This window comes from Ictalurus punctatus, chromosome 20 (genome assembly GCF_001660625.3).
Source record: "Ictalurus punctatus breed USDA103 chromosome 20, Coco_2.0, whole genome shotgun sequence".
NCBI classification, from domain to species: Eukaryota; Metazoa; Chordata; class Actinopteri; order Siluriformes; family Ictaluridae; genus Ictalurus; species Ictalurus punctatus.
The window spans coordinates 8,471,848-8,490,508 of record NC_030435.2 but is presented as its reverse complement, the minus strand read 5'-3'; the positions used below and the strand labels follow the sequence as shown (position 1 = coordinate 8,490,508).

The 18,661-nt window shown below is 38.9% G+C and overlaps 1 protein-coding gene across 1 annotated transcript in view; it reads right to left on the bottom strand.

Moving 5' to 3' along the window:
• myo10 (myosin X) overlaps window positions 1-18,399 on the bottom strand; it is an 80,917-nt gene extending 62,518 nt beyond the window's left edge. Inside the window, exon 1 of the mRNA XM_017495727.3 lies at window positions 17,997-18,399. Within this exon, the coding sequence (XP_017351216.1) occupies window positions 17,997-18,017 (21 nt within the window). The 5' untranslated portion in view covers window positions 18,018-18,399. The remainder of the gene's footprint in view (window positions 1-17,996) is intronic.
• Between the last annotated feature and the right edge of the window lie 262 nt (window positions 18,400-18,661).

The window sequence follows — 18,661 nt, the reverse complement described above, 5'->3', positions numbered from 1 at the left end:
CATGACTGGCTCTGAAGCCCACTGCACAAGACAGAGCAATGAACTTTAACCCCATTTTCCTCCTCACACAAAGATGCCCCCCCCACACACACACACATACCAGAACCACTTCAAGCAGTTAAAGAGATGTTTATGGTAATCTTGGTAGTTTTATTTTAAACATCGTTTAGTTATGGTACAGAACTGGGATAAGAACACCTCTTTGTGATGATTAGACCAAACGGAGTAAATTATGAGAGTTTTCCCAACTGAGAATTTGCTCATTTTGAAAAGCAACCATAGCAATGAGTCTTTGTGTCCCTTCCAATTTGTTTGTCTCCATGTTCCTCTCTTTCACACAGACAACCTAGTGTGTTCTGCTGCGCGCGCACACACACACACACACACACACACACACACACACACACACACACACACACACACACACACAGCTGCGCTGGTCTGCTACACGACAGCTGTGCCCCTAGCCATCCGCACTGCCTCCCCGACAACAACGCCTGACAATCTGTGTGTTCAAAACCATCTTCACATAGCATGCACTGTGTCAGTAGCACCAAAGGGGTGTGAAAAGATTTGACCTCTTTCCTACATTAGACGTGAAATTTGGAAATTATTTCAGCCTCATTCTCTTCTGTTCCCTTACTCCATTTCACCAAGCAATTTCTCAGTTGATGTCTTTCAGAGAAGGACTGCCCAATCCCAAACCTTACAAGCAGTGCAGCCCAGAGACGCAACAACACGTTACTTGAAATTGAGAATGCTGCTGAATATAATAACAAATAGTGGAGCAATTTAGAGAAGTTGTACTTCTCAAAAGGATTTAAAGTCATGCGAATATCATGTAAAGTTAGTATCAAACACATAACAGGTGAGTGTTCCTGTGTCATAAAATATATGAATCAATGGGTTTCAAATGCAAATGCAGGCCATGAGCAGGAGAGTAGGCTTTATGAAACTTCACACATTACCCAGGGATGGCTAAATGCATGGGACTGTGGTATTTTCAGTTCGTGTATTTATTCAATCTGCAGTTCTTGATGGAGTAAAAGTATTGCATTTCTTTGCTTATTTATTCTTATTATGATTTTCTTAGTGGAACTGCCATGTCAGGCAAATTTGTAGTCAATATAGCAAAAAAAAAAAAACCCTGGGAAATTGTGATTTGGGTGACTATAAGGCTATACTATAAGGATATATATTTAAAATATAGTTTGTCAGTTCTAGTTTTGTTAATAAGGCCAAAAATGGCCTTATTAACAAAACTTGTACTGACAAACTATCTAGTTTTGTTATTAAGGCAAAAATTGGCCTTATAAACAAAACTTGTACTGACAAACTATATTTTCCACATGCCAGATTATATAGTGTAACCTGTATTTTAAAAAATAAATAAATAAATTTCAATATATATATATATATATATATACATTTTTTAAATTAAAATTTTTATATAATTTGTATTATACACAAATGTAGTACAAGGGTTTTTTAATTTATTTATTATGTTTAAAACATTTTTTAAACGTACTATATCACATAAAATACAAATTAGGAAATGTCTGAATTCTGGGTAACTACAAGTGATTTCCCAAACTAGCAGGAAAGCTATAACATTAGGAAGATTTCTATTAGGTGTGTAACATCTGCACCACAAGATACCAGCTACTGATAAGCAATTCCTCATTTCAGAGAGCTCTGGAATGTGAAAATATGGGACCTTTGTTTTGCTGCTTTTACATTTGGCATTTTTTTCTCACTCGCCAGTGCACATTTTACACGTAAGCCTATGGATTTGGTTGCAAGTCAGTTGAAGAGATTATATGCCATAACGAAAATCAATTACCTTGTTGAATTATTATTTTTTTTTTACACAAACTGTATTGCGTTTCATTTATAACACTGAAAAGCAGAACCTTAATTGCATTCCTCTTATGTCAATTTATTTTTAAAAAAATCTTTAATAATACTCAATCAGCAGTACATTTTTAAACCATGAAATGCTCAAGTTCCAAGTTTCAAGTTTATTTGTCATGTGCACAAAATGTCAGGGACAGTTGTACATTGAAAAACTTGTAGTGAGGCTCGGGTACTCTACAGCTGTGCATTACAAAATATAGCTACATAGGTAGATAAGGGGGACTTCATGCCAGAAGTAAATGTAATTTCCTGTTCCACTGCATTTCATGTTCAATGTGATGTGGATGTCACGCTACACTTAAATACAATCAGTGTCCAATCATAGCCCGAGGCTGTACTGCTGGGGTATGGATGTAATCGGGGAAGGGGAGAGGGGCCTGAAAGCTTGATTTTCCAGGAGGCATTACTATCTACACTGTAAAAAAATTGCTGTAAATTTTGCTGTACATATCTTGCATATAATATAGTGACCCATAATCCTATACATTCGCCTAAACAGAATACAACTGAAGTTTCTGTTGAAGGGTCTTGTTGAAGGACCCAATCCCGGCAGTGAGATTTGAACACATGAACTCCTGATCTATAACTCCACTACAACTTCCCCAATTACAGTGCCCTCCACTAATATTGGCACCCTTGGTAAATATGAGCAAAAAAGGCTGTGAAAAATAGTCTTTATTGTGTAACCTTTTGATCTTTTGTTTAATCATCTTTTCAAAAAATTTTTTTGTTAAATATAGGTGTGCAACAATTGTTGGCACCCCTATGAATTCATATGAGAAAAATATATTTGAAGTATATTCCCATTGATATTTTATTTTTTTTAGTACACCTGGGTGACAAAGAACAGGAAATTGTTCAACCATCACTTACTGTTACACAGTGGTATAAATATGAGGCAAAAGACTGTTGAGCTTCACAAAATGGGAAGCGGCTATGAGAAAATAGCAAAAGCATTGAAAATGCCCATTTCCACCATCAGAGCAATAATTAAGGAGTTCCAGTCAACTGGAAATGTTATGAATCAACCTGGAAGAGGACGTGTGTCTATATTGTCTCAACACACTGTGAAGAGAATGGTTTGAGTGGCCAAAAAATCTCCAAGGATCATAGCTGGAGAACTGCAGAAGTTAGTTGCGTCTTGGGGTCAGAAAGTCTCCAAAACTACAATCCGAATCACCTTCATCACCACAAGTTGTTTGGAAGGGTTTCAAGAAAAAAGCCTCTACTCTCATCCAAAAACAAACTCAGGCATATTCAGTTTGCCGGACACAACTGGAACTTCAAATGGGATCGGGTTCTATGGTCAGATGAAACCAAAATAGAGCTTTTTGGCAATAAACAACAAGGTGGTTTTGGCACACACAGAGAGGTAGCCATATGGAAAAGTACCTCATTTCCATGGTTAAATATAGTGGTGGATCTTTAATGTTTTTCTGCCAGAGAACCTGGACATTTTGTTAGGATACATGGCATCATGGACAAATATCCACAGATATTAAATGAAAACCTGACTGCCTCTGCCAGGAAGCTTAAAATGGGCCATGGTTGGGTCTTCCAGCAGGACAATGATCCAAATCATACATCAAAATCAACACAAAAATGGTTTACTGACCACAAAATCAATGGTTTACTGCCATGGCCATCCCAGTCCTCTGACTTGAAACCCATAGAAATCCTGTGGGGTGAATTGAAGAGGAGAGTCCACCAGCATGGACCTCGAAATTTGAAGGATCTGGGGAGATTCTGTATTGAGGAATGGTCTCAAATCCCTTGCCATGTATTCTCCAAACTCATCAGGCATTATAGGAGAAGACTCAGAGCTATTATCTTGGCAAAGGGAGGTAACACAAAGTGTTGACTAAAAGGGTGCCAATAATTGTTGCGCACCTATATTTAACAAAGATTTTTTGTGTTTTCTTTGCAATTGTTTGCAATTTTTTGATATCCATTAGAGCAGAGTATTTTTTGTGAATTTGTTTTAACACAGGATCAAAAGGTTAAACAATAAAGACAATTTCTTTCTTCTGCTCATATTTACCAAGGGTGCCAATATTAGTGGAGGGCACTGAATCAGTGTGAGCTAGTTGTGGTGGCTCTGTGCTTAAGGCTTTGAGTTACAGATCAGAAGGTCATGTGTTCAGATCCCAGCATTACCAAATTCCCATAGTTGGGTCCTTGAGCAAGACCCTCAACCTTCAGCTTAGCTGTATCTTGCATCAGCCATAGCAAATGTATTGAATTATTCTTAATGTACACTACGTAAAAGATTACAGTACTGTTTCCTGTCAATATTACAGCACTTTCCCAGTAACCCGGAAATTGAATGACTGTGTGTTAATATGACCTAACACTCACATCAGGACCTATGCCTTTCATTATCAGATCTCTTAGTAATTTTCTGTGAGAAGTAGGATCCCAGTTTCCCAGTTCCAGAAAACTAGGTACTTCTTCATTATCAACTTAAGCTACTGCTGTCATTATCATGTAAATACCGGAGCCATCCCATCAGTCACTGCACCTCACCTTGTTCCCCCCACCCCTCCACACAATATAAAGCACTCTGAGTGCCTAGACAAAGCACTATATAAATCTAAGGAACTATTATTATTATTATTATTATTATTATTATTATTATTATTATATAACTCACTTTTGCCTCCAAAACCTGACATTCATGTTGTTATTTCTTGTTAAGGCCATCATCAATGTTAATCTGCTTCTCTAAATGTATACGTTGTATTTCTCTAAAGCCAGCTCAGTGGATTATGACACTCGAATAACCATCTGCTGGTCACTTTGTTAAAACATGATGAAGTGTTTAACTGATATTGATTCAGTGCTAGTCCAGACAAAACATCTGGATAGTTCTGTGTTTCCCCTGATGTAACACACCTGATCCTGATTATCAGCTAATTATCAGCCCCTTGTGTTGATGTGGCAGTGTTGGAACTGAGTAAACAGGAAGTTTTGTAGTGCTGCAGCCCTTCAGGCCACGAGACGATTCTGCTTCACATGCTACTGCTGTCTGAGCTAGAAATGGAAACATCAACTCGAACCATTATATCTCAAACTCACTTCCTCACTCACTCACTCTCTCTGCTTAGGTGCTTGAATTTTCTTCGTTGGTGCACTTTGCTCTGACAGAACTGCTGTTCCAGCCAAACAGCTGCCTCACACACACACACACACACACACACACACACACACACACACACACACACACACACACACACACACAAAGAGACACACACAGAGACACACACACACAGATACACTCCAACCATTCATCCAATCTGAGGTTTAATAGCACTACACAGAAAATTACCATCAGCAAACCTAAACAGAATGCATCTATTAATCGTAATTGCACTCGAGAAAGTGGGACACTTGGTTTGTGGACACACAACTTGAAAAAAACCCCAATTGTTCCCACAAACCTAAGGCTGCTGTAGTTCTATTTCTATGCACCTTGCTATTAAAATATGTCCAAAGAAAGAAATGTATTATAACCATGGAAAATTTAAAAAAGCATATATGTGTGTGTGTGTGTATATATATATATATATATATATATATATATATATATATATATATATATATATATATATATATATATATATATACACACACACACACACACACAGACACACACACAAAGTGCATTAACTGACCATGTTTAATCTTTTGTTTATTATGGGTTTCTACTTTCTTGTCTTTGCACAAGTGTGCCTTAACACGAAACTCCCAGCAAGTACAAAGTGCCCTACAGGTATACAATACACTACACTACACTACACTGTACTGTGATTAAACTTTAAGTTTTGGAATCATTACAATACTCTACAGGGGAAATTTTTAGTAAGAAATAGGTGTCAATTAATTCAAAATAGTTATTTTTATTTTATTTTTACTTTATTTTACTGGACACAGTCTGTGTTTATACCTTGAACACTCTACACAGGCACTTAGAGCAACACATGTTGTTTGTATTCCAATTGTATCATTATAGAAACACTGCGTATGAGTGTTTTATCTATAGATATAACGGGTTTACCTGCCTTTAGTTAAGTACTCATGCAGACTCTCATTTGGAACTGAAAGATGGCCGTTATTCAATTCAGTTCAGTTTTATTTTAACAGTGGACATTGTCACAAACAGCTTTACAGAAATAAATACAGTCAGGATATAGATTTTAAATGAATGAATTTAGCCCTATTGAGCAAGCTAAAAGCAACAGTGGCAAGGAAAAACTCCCTGAGACGATAAGAGGAAGAAACCTTGAGAGGAAGCAGACACAGAAGGGAACCCATCCTCATCTGGGTGACACTGGATAGTGTAATTATAAATAAATCCATTCTATAACTGTGAACTACATGGTCAAATAGTGCAACTGTGTAACCAGGAAATTCATTACAGTTTTCACATGAAGTGTGTTTTGTTGAACTTCTGCACTTCTTTAATATTTTTCCTTCTTTAACTTTTCTTTAACTTTGCATTATGTATGTATTTGCATGTCCGTGGCAATCGTGATTCAACTTTAATAATCCATAAGAAACTCAAGATTATTCAAAAAGTTTTGCCTAGAAGTACACACACCCACACACACACACACACACACACACACACACACACACACACACACACACACTGTACCACTCTTCAAAATAGAGATCTATAAGGCTTTTTAGGATGATAAATGTTTTAAAAGTTTATCTGGTAGGAGAAACAGAAGAAGCATTCAGGGCGCTGGATGAAATCTATTTTAATGCAAGACTGTACTGGTTATAAGCATTAACACTTTTAGTTGTATTATTATCTACTTTTTCATCTCAGTGGTACAATACTCTAAGTCAAGGGCTTCTTTGAATATAAGGTCTGAGTTTTGGGTGACAACAATCACAAAAATGGTGGAACGTTTTATTCACGGTCAGTGTAATGTCACTGTGTATGAAATCAGACAGGAATGTTTTGTCTCTGACGTGCAGTCTAGTGAATGTCGCTTTTATTCGTCCAATCTTAAGATAGGCAGGTCTTAAAACCAATTAAAGCTACTCTCTGTGTGTGTGTGTGCGTGTGTGTGTGTGTGCGTGTGTGTTCGTGTGCGTGTGTGTTTGTGTGTTGTGTGTGTGCTTGTGTGTGTGTGTTCGTTTGTGGGTGTGTGTGTGCTTGTGTGTGTGTGTTCGTGTGTGTATGTGTGTGTTGTGCGTGTGTGTGTTGTGTGTGTGCGTAATATACTTGTCTACCGTTAAACAGGTTCACTTTCTAATGTTTGTCTCTAAACAAATGAACTGTGAAACCGGTCTCTCTCTCTCTCTCTCTCTCTCTCTCTCTCACACACACACACACACACACACACACACACTCATACACTCACACTCACACACACTCACAAAAGAACATACATGCCTTAGAGCTACACATTCCCAATGTCCTGCATGTGCCATCAGAAAATGCAGAAAATTCATTAACTACATCCTGTTAAAGGATGTAATATTACAGGAAGTTTATCCAACTGTCTGTAATTCACAGAAAACAAACCTTTGCCATTACCAGTGATTAGTACAGTTTATAAACAAAGTCTGATATTCAATATTACCGGATTACAATTGTTTAGGAGAATAGTTTTTTCGGAAGTGTTTTTCCTGTTGGTTTTTTGGGGACTTTTTCTTCAGGAATTCACACAGCAAGAAACTTAAAAACATCCTGACATCTCCTTCTCCAGCTTAAACAGCACTCACACGCACACACTCCACCAGCTCAGCAACTCCAACTAAAACATACATACGCTCTTCTTGAGCGAACAGCGAGTTTGTGAGTCAGTAATGTGAGACTGAATTAGAGATCCAGAATTCCAGAGATATACTACATTTAGTCTGAACGTGACCTCACAACATTTCTGTTTGTGTGTGTGTGGGTGGTTGTGTGTTGGTGTGTGTGTGTGTATACGTGTGTGTGTGTGTGTGTGGTTGTGTGTTGGTGTGCGAGAAAGAAATCCTTGAACCTAATTAACTTGCTTGGTGCATATGATTCATTCGAGTGTGTCAAAAGTAAACTTCCTGTTTCAGTGGTTTCTGATTGGCTGGCAGAGGAATTCCAGGCAAGAATGGCTCTGTCTGAGCAAAGTGCAGTAACGAACACACGGTGCGCAAAAACTCTCCTGACTAGCAATCAGCTTTCAGCAGGAATCAGCAGGAAGACATGGGGGAAATCCTCTAATCTACCTTTCAACTAGAAGAGAAGAGCGAGCGCTTGTGCACACACACACACACACACACACACACACACACACACACACACACACACAGCCAAACAGATCAATCGCTAACTAAAACATCAACAAACTCTTCCTGAGTGAACAGAGAAAAGTACTTTTCATGTTCACAAAAAAAGATTGTAATATCCCTTTGAAAAATGTATTCCTTTGAAGATCTGTGTGTGTGTGTTTGTGTGTGAGTGTGTGTGTGTGTGTGTGTGTGTGTGTGTGTGTTTGAGACTGAGGTATTATGTTTCGCTCCTGACCTTTTAAAATAATATTCGAGTAAAGAGGACGGCCATGTTGTAGTGTCTTTAGGGATGAAACAAGCCAGAGCTACTTTGTAATCTCTTCACTGCTTAGTGAGCATGTTCAGTGCTACACACACACACACACACACACACACACACACACACACACACACACACACACACACACAGATCTTCAAAGGAATACATTTTTCAAAGGGATATTACAATCTTTTTTTATTGTACTATACAATACAATATTTTACCTCTTTGTGTGTGTGTTTGTAAGATTATGCGTATGTTAGTCTGTTTGTGTGTGTGTGTGTGTGCGCGCGTACGTGTGTGTGTAATCGTAGAAGCTGTCCTTTCTCCTGAATTAATAACAAATGATCCATAATGTGTGAAAAGTTTGTGTTTGATTGCTGAATCAAATAGAAGCTCTGTGTCTCTATACCCCTAATCTCTCTCTCTCTCAATCATTCTTGTCTTGTTTTTAGGCAGGAAGAGGGGGATCAGATATCGTTAAAGTCAACAGAAAAACAGGATATTAATAAGAGAAGATTCCTGCATGCTTTAAAAGCCAGACTTTGTCTCTCACACACTCTGTGACCTCTCTCTCTTTTCACTCTCTACGTTTGTGTGTGTGTGTGTGTGTGCATGGGGTGTGTGTATAGTACAGAAATTTGTGTTTATAAGGGTGTCCTTTCTGTTTGAACTCCAGCCTGCGTTTATGTGATACTCCTCTACCTCTGAGGTCACACAAATAAATCCATAAAATATCTCATTAGCACGGTTTCATCTGAGAAAGTGAAACGAACAGCTATTTCATTTACACAATGGGTTTCAATAGCACACTGGAGTCACATATGGTGGCCACATGACACGCCTCTACAGCGATAGAGCGTTTGTTTACCAAGTTTATTCATTGCTTATTTAGCTTCTCATTAAATAAACAGTTCTTTGAATCTACAGTGATGAGTGTGAACAGACACACACTGTAGATGCAAACAGGGTTGAACAAAACTGACTTTAAACCAACACACATCTCTATATTATGACTAACACTTAGCGTCCTCTCACCTTGACACACACACACACACACACACACTTTTCTCTTTGTCCTCTTGCACACACTTGTCAGGCCATGGCTAACTGTCCTACTTTCTGATTGATTGTCTGATGTGTGTGTGTGTGTGTGTGTGTGTGTGTGTGTGTGTGTGCTAGGGAAACCTGGTGTCAGCTGGGATACAGGCCATTGTTGAAAGCTCTGTTTTAACTGAGTTATGACAGCCTGGCACATGAAAGTGTGTGTGTGTGTGTGTGTGGGTGTGTGTGTGTGAACGCAAGCTGTCTTTTCACACATTAAAGGCAGACCAAATATTGACATTTTAAGTCCCCTTATGCACCTAAGCAAGACAGAAACAGAAAAAACTAGTCCATGGATTGTAACCTTAAACTCGTTGACTCTTCAACTATTCAATGGTTCTAAATGGTGTGAATGGGTGTGTGCAATTATGTCCTGCAATGGGTTGATCCCCTCGGTCCAGGGTGTCCCCTGCCTTGTGCCCGAGTCCCCTGGGAAAGCTCCAGGCTCCCCGCAACTCTGTGCAGGATAAGCAGTACAGAAAACGTAGAATGAAGACATTTGGGTTTGAGATCAAATTATGAATATGAGAAGAAAGAATTCCAGCTTTTATTTCCTGATATTTGTGTTAAACGTCATGAAACATAACACATTTTATATAAATTTTTAGGTAAGCAAAAATAACAGGTGTTTCTTTTTGCCCATGTGTATCCTGTTAGATTGATTGTTTAAACAATAAGTAGCTCTGAACATCTACTCTTGGTATTAGCCTTCAGTTTTACCTGTGAAGGCTGCATTGTTGTTAAAAAGGATAAGCCAACACCGAGATCAGAGAGCTGTCTATGTGAGAAAAGCAAGCCATTTTGAACCAGAGAAAAGCAGGAAAATAAATCAGAGGCATTTCATTGGGCATTGCCAGTACAACAATTAGGAATGTCCTGAAAAATAACGAAACCACTGGTATACTGAGCAACAACGAATGGATCAGCCAAGGAAAACAACAGCAGCTGATGACAGAAACATTGTGAGAGCTGTGAAGAAAAACCTGAAAACACAGTCAGTGACATCACCAACAGCCTCCAGAGGACAGGGGTGAAGGTATCACAATCCACCGTTCGAAGAAGTCTTCAAGAGCAGAAATATAGAGGCCATACCACAAGATGCAAACCACTCATCAGCAGTAAGAATCAGAACGCCAGTTTGGAATTTGCAAAGAAATACAGAGATGTGTCACAAAGTTGTGGAACCAAGATTAACCTCTACCAAAGTGATGGAAAGGCCAACGGGTGGAAAAAGAACGGCTCTGCTCATGATCCAAAACATCTGTAAAACATGGTGGAAGTAATGTCATGGCTTGGGCTTGCATGGCTGCCTCTGGAACAGGCTCACTGATCTTTATTGATGATGTAACTCATGATGGTAGCAGAAGAATGAATTCAGAAGTCTACTGAAACATTTTGTCTGCCAATTTACAGAGAAATGCATCCAAATTAATCATGAGGAACTTTAAAAGCCTGGAAAAGCATCACAAAAGAAGAAACCAAAAGTTTGGTAGTGATGTCAATGTGTCACAGGCTTGATGTGGTTATTGCAAGCAAGGGCAAGAGCTATTTACTTTACTTCAGGATTTATCTCTTCCTATACTTTTGCTCACATAAATATTGGGGGGTCTGATACAATAGGTTCTATGTTTTATGCTGTTTAACACATCTAGATGTAAATAACAGGAATATCCATCTTTTTATCTCAAACTCAGACCTTTGGTGTATAACAAAAAAAATTAATTGGCCTTGCCATCCCAATAGTTTTGGAGGGGACTGTATGTATATATATGTATATATATATATATATATATATATATATATATATATATATATATATATATATATATATATATGTGTGTGCGTGTGTGTGTGTGCGCGCATGTATCCTGAAGCTAAAAAGATTAGGAAGGGCAGAGAAAATAGGACTGGGTCATAGATGTTATTACTCTGTGTGTGTGTGTGTGTGTGTGTGTGTGTGTGTGTGTGTGTGTGCCTGTGTGTGCGCGTGTGTGTGCATGTATCCTGAAGCTAAAAAGATAAATAGGACTGGGCCATAGATGTGATTACTCTGTCTGTGTGTGTGTGTGTGTGTGTGTGTGTGTGTGTGTGTGTGTGTGTGTGTGTGTGTTTTACTCATGGAAGGATAACAAGAGGGATTATGTTTCATGGCTGAGTTCGGGGTACAGCAGGTATTATAGGAACTAAATCCTTCACTCCCTCAGTGTGTGTGTGTGTGTGTGTATGTGTGTGTGTGTCGGGGCCAAACAGCAGTTTCAGAGACTCTTGGAATGTTAACAGCAGCTCTGCAGGAAGTGAGAGAAAGGGTGGGAGAGCTGGAGCGAGAGAGAAGAAAAATTATGGAAAAGAATGAATGTGTTTCTGTTTTCCGCTGACTTGTAGCTTTAGTGAGAGTCACTGTGGCCAACGTTGTCTATCATGGCAGCTGTATTACAGCACTACAACATCGCCTGGTACAACATCCCAGCAAAAACATGCCATGTTCATTGATCTATTCACTCACTGGCTCTTGGTGGACCATGCACACGAACATAACACACACACACACACACACACACACACACACACACACACACAGACACACACACAAAGTCTAAGTGGCACACTGACACACTGACACTCATTATCTGTCTGCTGAGCTACACGATTAGACATATGCTCACTCTCTCTCTCTCTCTCTCTCTCTCTCTCTCTCATACACACACACACACACACACACACACAGACACACACACACTTGTATTACTATGTTTGTGGGGTAATTCTGTTGAACTGTATACTATTATTGCCAAATTATGGTTTGCCTAACCCTAACCTTAATCTCAACAACTAATGATACAATATGTACTATATAAGAAATAAAACATTTCAATGTGGATTATTTTCACATAACAGCGTGGACTGAAGTGTGTTATTCCGCTTATACCACAGTGACCTTCTAATGATTACAATGTTTAATTCATTAACGAACAACAAACCCTGCTTTTTAACCGTTTATAGTTACATTTAATAAGAAAAGTTCCTGTTATTGTTTATGCTACAGCAGTTACATCATATATAGTCACTGGCTCATGACTGAGTTAATGAGAGAAGAAAACAGCTCGTCATGTGGCTGAGAATTCGGAAAGTGCAAACGTCTAACTTTGTTAGACGTGATCTTACATAAACGTCTCCTAACCGAAAGCTTCACGTCAACGATTGAATGTTTTTCATTGTTAAACAACACAGATTTTAAATCCATTTATCAGTAGGTTTAGATTATGTGGATCCTGTCCCTTTCAATCAGCTGTTACTATAGGAATGATAACATATTGAAACTAGCACATTAATATACAACCTAGCATTACTGTTAACAGCTGGAACTACTGTCAGAGCTGCTGTTACAGAAAATGAATGTACACCTACTGTTTTGAGACGTCATCTACACTTCGGTACAACTATGTGTTTTACTTTGTTTCCCTCTTGTTTTTCTACCAAACACACTGTATTTGCTTTGAAGACTACTTTAATTACTGCACAAATGTACGTTCCTGAAATTCAAACACATCTCTACAAAGCACAAAGTTTGGTGCTGGGGTTACCTTACTGCATACCTCCACCTTTTTAATAAACAACAAGCTCAAAGATCTCAAAGTAAAACCCCAGACTAAAATCAAATTTGGAGTTGCTCGAGATGCATGTTTTCAAGATGTTTTTATTTCACCTGAATTAAACTAATCTCGCACGCTGATTGGCCGCCTGCAGGTAACTGCGCCATGACAGTTACAGGACAGCAGTAATTGCCCTTAATGTCTGGAGAAACACATTGACCTTAGTGACTGTGTTGAGTCAGCTCTATTAGTTAGACACACACCAACCCACACACACACACACACACACACACAAAGGGCAAATTTTAAAAAATGCAGGTGCTTACATGCAGCTGCACAAACAGCTAGACCAGTAGATCTCCAGGCGAGCACACCTGCTGGGCGTGGAGCTGGGTTTTGTTTTGAATAATTATTCAAACGTTTTGGAGGTGTTCAGCCAGGAATAGGAAGCTAAAGCAATCAGCAGTTTACATTTGTTACGATTTGGCAGTGCAGTGATGTCCAAAATAACATTCTTTCTCTCACTGTAAACCCTACTGCTCTTTCTTCATGTTCCCTAAACCAGAAGTTCTCAAAATTCCTGCAGTTAGGGTATGACTTTAATGTTAAAAAAAAAAAATCACCTTCAGCACCCTCTGGTTACAGTATACATTATAAGCAAACTAACGGATTAAACTAACAGATTATAACAGATTATAACTAATACAGATTATAACTAAACTAACGATATCACTTTTGTTATTGTAGTTAATAGTGCTCTCCACTGTCACGTTATTAAAAGAGTAAGAATATGATGCACCGTCAAAAGGAAAGGTAATGTACAGGTACATGTTTATTCCTGAAGGTACCGCTCTTAAATTTACAACAGTATGCAAATTTAGTTTTAACTGCACACTTTATTCACTTTTCAAGGAGAAAGGAGCAAACCAAAAACAGCTTTAGGGGACAACCTCAGTGACAAGTGTTTGTACTCAGAAAGGTACAGTTTATTACCTTTTTTGTAAAGTCCCCTGGGGGTTTCTGGACACCACTTTGAGAACTGCTACCCTAAACAATTCTCATTCACATAATATAAATGCCCATGTCTGTGAGTAACTGGCTTCTGCGTGCCTTACCCTTTCACTTCAAGACTCTAAAGGCTCTTTTGTGTTTAGCAGATAGGCAGCAGCCAGATGATACTTGACACTAGCAAGCAAAGCCATTTCACTACTCATCAAAGAACAAGCGAACCAGAATTAGGCTTTTAACGTTTACATTTTTGGTGACATTCCAGGTCTAGGTGAGAGACACTACTCATAGCTACGTGGTGCCTGAAGGGATTGGGAAATGTTTCTAACACGTCACATTTTCGTCCAGCCCGACAGGTAAAAGCAAAACAAAAAAAAAAAACAGTTGCGTAATGAACAGCTCACAGGTGACTCAGAGGAGCTCTCCCGGTATCACTACGGCACACCCTTATATTCACTGATCATTCACAAGACAGCCTAAACATTAAGTCAGAGTTGTAAGCTAAGCTATCTATACTAATAGTGGAATAACTGGCTAGATTTAAAAGCACATTAAATAGTCTAGTAGTCAATAGAGTATTCCACAAGTAGGACAGACTGCATTACATAACCTTAAATCAAAATTAAGAAGACAAAGAAACTTGTGTTAGAACGTATCATGTGGGCTGTACTGCATCCTTCTCCTACACACAGACCCAGAATCACAGAAGAGAATAAATAAAAATATGGAAATAAAATACCTTTATCGATCTGATTGTCACAGTCGCCGAGAAGAGGATGAATGAGGAAAACCTCTCAAAAAGAGCTTGTCTTTTAGCTAGCATGAGCCAGTTTGCTTTTACTGTGTCCAACTGAATGTAACTGTGCTCATTATGGAAAACCATAAACAGCACCCATCCTGTAGAATGAGCTATTCACCTAACTTTAGCTAGCTAGCTAAAATATAAGGGAAAAGGGTTGGCCTGCTGTAATCTCACAGAGCAGTGGCTGACTCTCAAAGAGTCTGTACAAATTCAGCTAGCCTGTTAATGCTAGCTATCTAGCTTAAATAGAGTGTAGAAAACAAAACTATAGAATCTAGTGATTTGTGCGTACTCTGTGTATTTTATTATATAATCGGTGTATTTTATCTTTAGCCTGTCAAAAACATTTGGTACAAACCTGATAGTGTTAACATGCTAGCTAAAACCCTAACCAGGGTTTAAGAAGACGCAGATCAGATCAGCAGAGGGATCAAAATATATATACCTAATATATTAACCATATATTACCTAATTTGAAATATAAAAATATGAAGAAATAGACCAACATAATACATTAGTTACTGGCTGGTTATCATAAGTTCTCTAGCGCAGTAATTTCTCAACTGGGTTGAAAGGCCTTGCGGTCCAGTCTGTCTTGGCAGCCATGTTGGCAATCCTGGGCAGATATTTTCAGTCTGATATATAAGACCAGGCTCCTATCTACTCAAACAGGGAAAGACTTGTATACAAGTAACAGACCGACATGATGACATTTCTGCTAAATCTGACAAAGTGGCATAATAATTTGTGTTGTGCATCTGTGTCTCATTGTAACTAATGGAGCAAAGCACGCTATATCTGCATGAGTGTCAGTGTAAGAATGTGATTGGCTCACAAATTATTGGCTCTTTTTTTTTTTTACTGAGGGGTGCGACTTATGTAATATAGCCGCCATGTTGAGCATTACGCATGACCCCACTTGTATTTTAAGCAGTGGACTCTACCTGTTTTTACCTGTTCATCAAGAAAAAGCTAAAACACCATCATTCCTGAAACCTTTTCCCTCACTTTCATTCTCTCACACCCATTTACACTGTTTACATTGACATGCTCTATCACACTCTTTTTGCTTGATTGGCAGCCGGCTCCTGCCAGTCACTGTCCAGTCAGAATTCTTTCATGCTTGAAGTTGCCTGATGACATTTTGCAATATCTGCGTTGGCGTATGACATATGTACGAATTTCCTGTCAATTCCAATCCGACACCCCTGAAACAACGCTGACTGGGGATTACTATTATCGAATTGTCAGGGCGACTCACAGCAGCGGAGGAACATCAAATTGTAAAATGTTATTTTTATTCTCTGACTCAATAGATGTTAACTTTTTATTGTATTTCAACAAAAAGCCTATATACTGCTTTGAACCGAATCTCCTACTTATTATTATTATTATTATTATTATTATTATCTTTTTCCTTAAATGATTTGTGCAGACCAAACCATAAGTTGGAGAGTCATGAAACTTTGTCAATATGTAGTATGTCCCTCATGCTGTCCATGCAAGCAAGAATTCGTTACCTCTGGCAAAACATAATCCAGTTTGGATCTCTCATTACTACCCTTTGGACACTAAACTAATTAGCATATGTGAAACTTTCCATATCTTCTCCTACATATTTTATTGGATATTTATGAAAACTGTCTCAACGCATCTTCAGACTTTGCCTCAGACAGATGGTTAATGCATGCTCAAAACTGTTTGGCTTTGACGTGATAACAAATACGACAACATATCACAACAAACAGGTAGAAAGGCCATATCTCCAGTGATTCTGCTTATTAATAGCAAATTTCGTACACATGTATGGTACATGACATTGAGGTGTTCCACCAATTCTAACACATGTATCACAATAGGAGGCGCTATAAAAAACTGTTTTGCTGTAACCGCTTCTCAAGTTGAAAGTTAGTGTGATAAATGTATCCATTTATCTACCCTCTGGTATTTTATGTAACCTTATAGAAATTATCCGCTATAGAGGCACTACTTGCATTGGAGTGCTTGGACTCTGATAATCACTGCTTTTAACTATATTTATAATACTACTACTAATAATAATAATATTCTTCATATTCTTCTTCTTGTTTTAAACTGTTTGATATGGTATTGCTGACTCCAACCCAGCTTGAGTAACCTATCAATTAGCTGGAACTGCGGTCTAGTGGATCCAGTCTGATGTTGGATTCCACCCCTGGTTTAAATGGACGTTGACAGATTTAATTATTTCATGGCATGCACCAAGGCATATAATAAATTCATAGTGAATTAATACAGAATTATTATTAAATACAGAAGTAATCAAATATATGTTACAAAAAATAAACAATAACATATATTACACTGTAGGCTATTAGTTAAGTTTTAGTTTAATGTTTTTTGTGTTCATTAAACAGTCAAAAACAAGAATCTAATTCGGCATCTAATTTATGTTCAATTGGCACCACAGGCCCTCCATATAGATTCAAGTTCATTAACAAATGTACTGGTGGGGGAGATGTGCAGGAGGACGATACAGGACGTTGAGCACATTGTGGCAAGTTAAATCGGTTGGTTAACATCATGAATCGGCTAGTTCTGGATTCAGACTGCGCAGTCCATTTAACTTCTAATAATAGCGACTGGACGGGGAGAGGAAACGGGAGAAAAGGTAAGGAAATGCCAAAGAATTCCTCCAGGAAGCGCTCCAAACTCTTTAACCCTGATCAAACCGTCAACCGTCTCTCTCTCTCTCTCTCTCTCACACACACACACTCACTCACTCACACTCTCACTCACACACTCACTCACTCACTCACACACACACACACACACACACACACTGTGTCTCAGAAATAAATGAGACAAGGACGTGATGAAGGATTGAAGGATGAAGGAAAGGAAGGAGAACGAAAAGAAGGAAAGAAAGGAGGAAGAATGTTTCTTCTTTCGTAATAAAATATGAACAGCGGTTGTGTTCTTGTCCCAGCGTGCCACACCAGCTTCTGTATGATGCAAATATATTATTTATATTTGACAATAAGCTTACCTCTATAAAAAAGTTATCCATGGTCCTTAATATTGCCAAATGGCCAAGCGGACTTCATAAAAGTCGCGCAGCCCAGTCAGGCTACTTTATCTGCCCTCTGTCCTGTAATTACAGATGTTAAATCCTCACTCCATTTCACTGGCTCAAGTTCCAGATCGCAGTCTCTCTCTCTCTCTCTCTCTCTCTCTCTCTCTCTCTCTCTCTCCGACACACAAACACACACACGCGTGCGCGCGGGGATAGGACAATTTTTTGTTTCAGAGGTTACAGATGTTCACGAGACAATAAGAGAGTCCGCGTTCACGCGCGCTGTAATTCTGGAGATCCGCCGTCCGCTTCGAGCGCGAGGTCACTTTGTGCGGCTTGATGACGCGCGCATCGGTAAACAGCGAGGGTTCCGTCTACAACCAAGCTCTCTCTCTCTCTCTCTCTCTCTCTCTAGCTCCGCCCTGCACGCGGTTTGAATGAGAAGAGAAAAAAGATAGACGTCCCGGGCCTCGCGTGCTCCTCCTGCCGTGAGGTACCGTGTCTGGTTCACTCACCCGATTTCACGCAAAAGTAGTGAAAATTACAACTGTTTTGGACTCAAGAAAAGTTGGAATCGCTACAACCGCTTTCCTTGCACTACCTTGACCAGTCCTCATTATTTGCACAAGTTGTCTCGT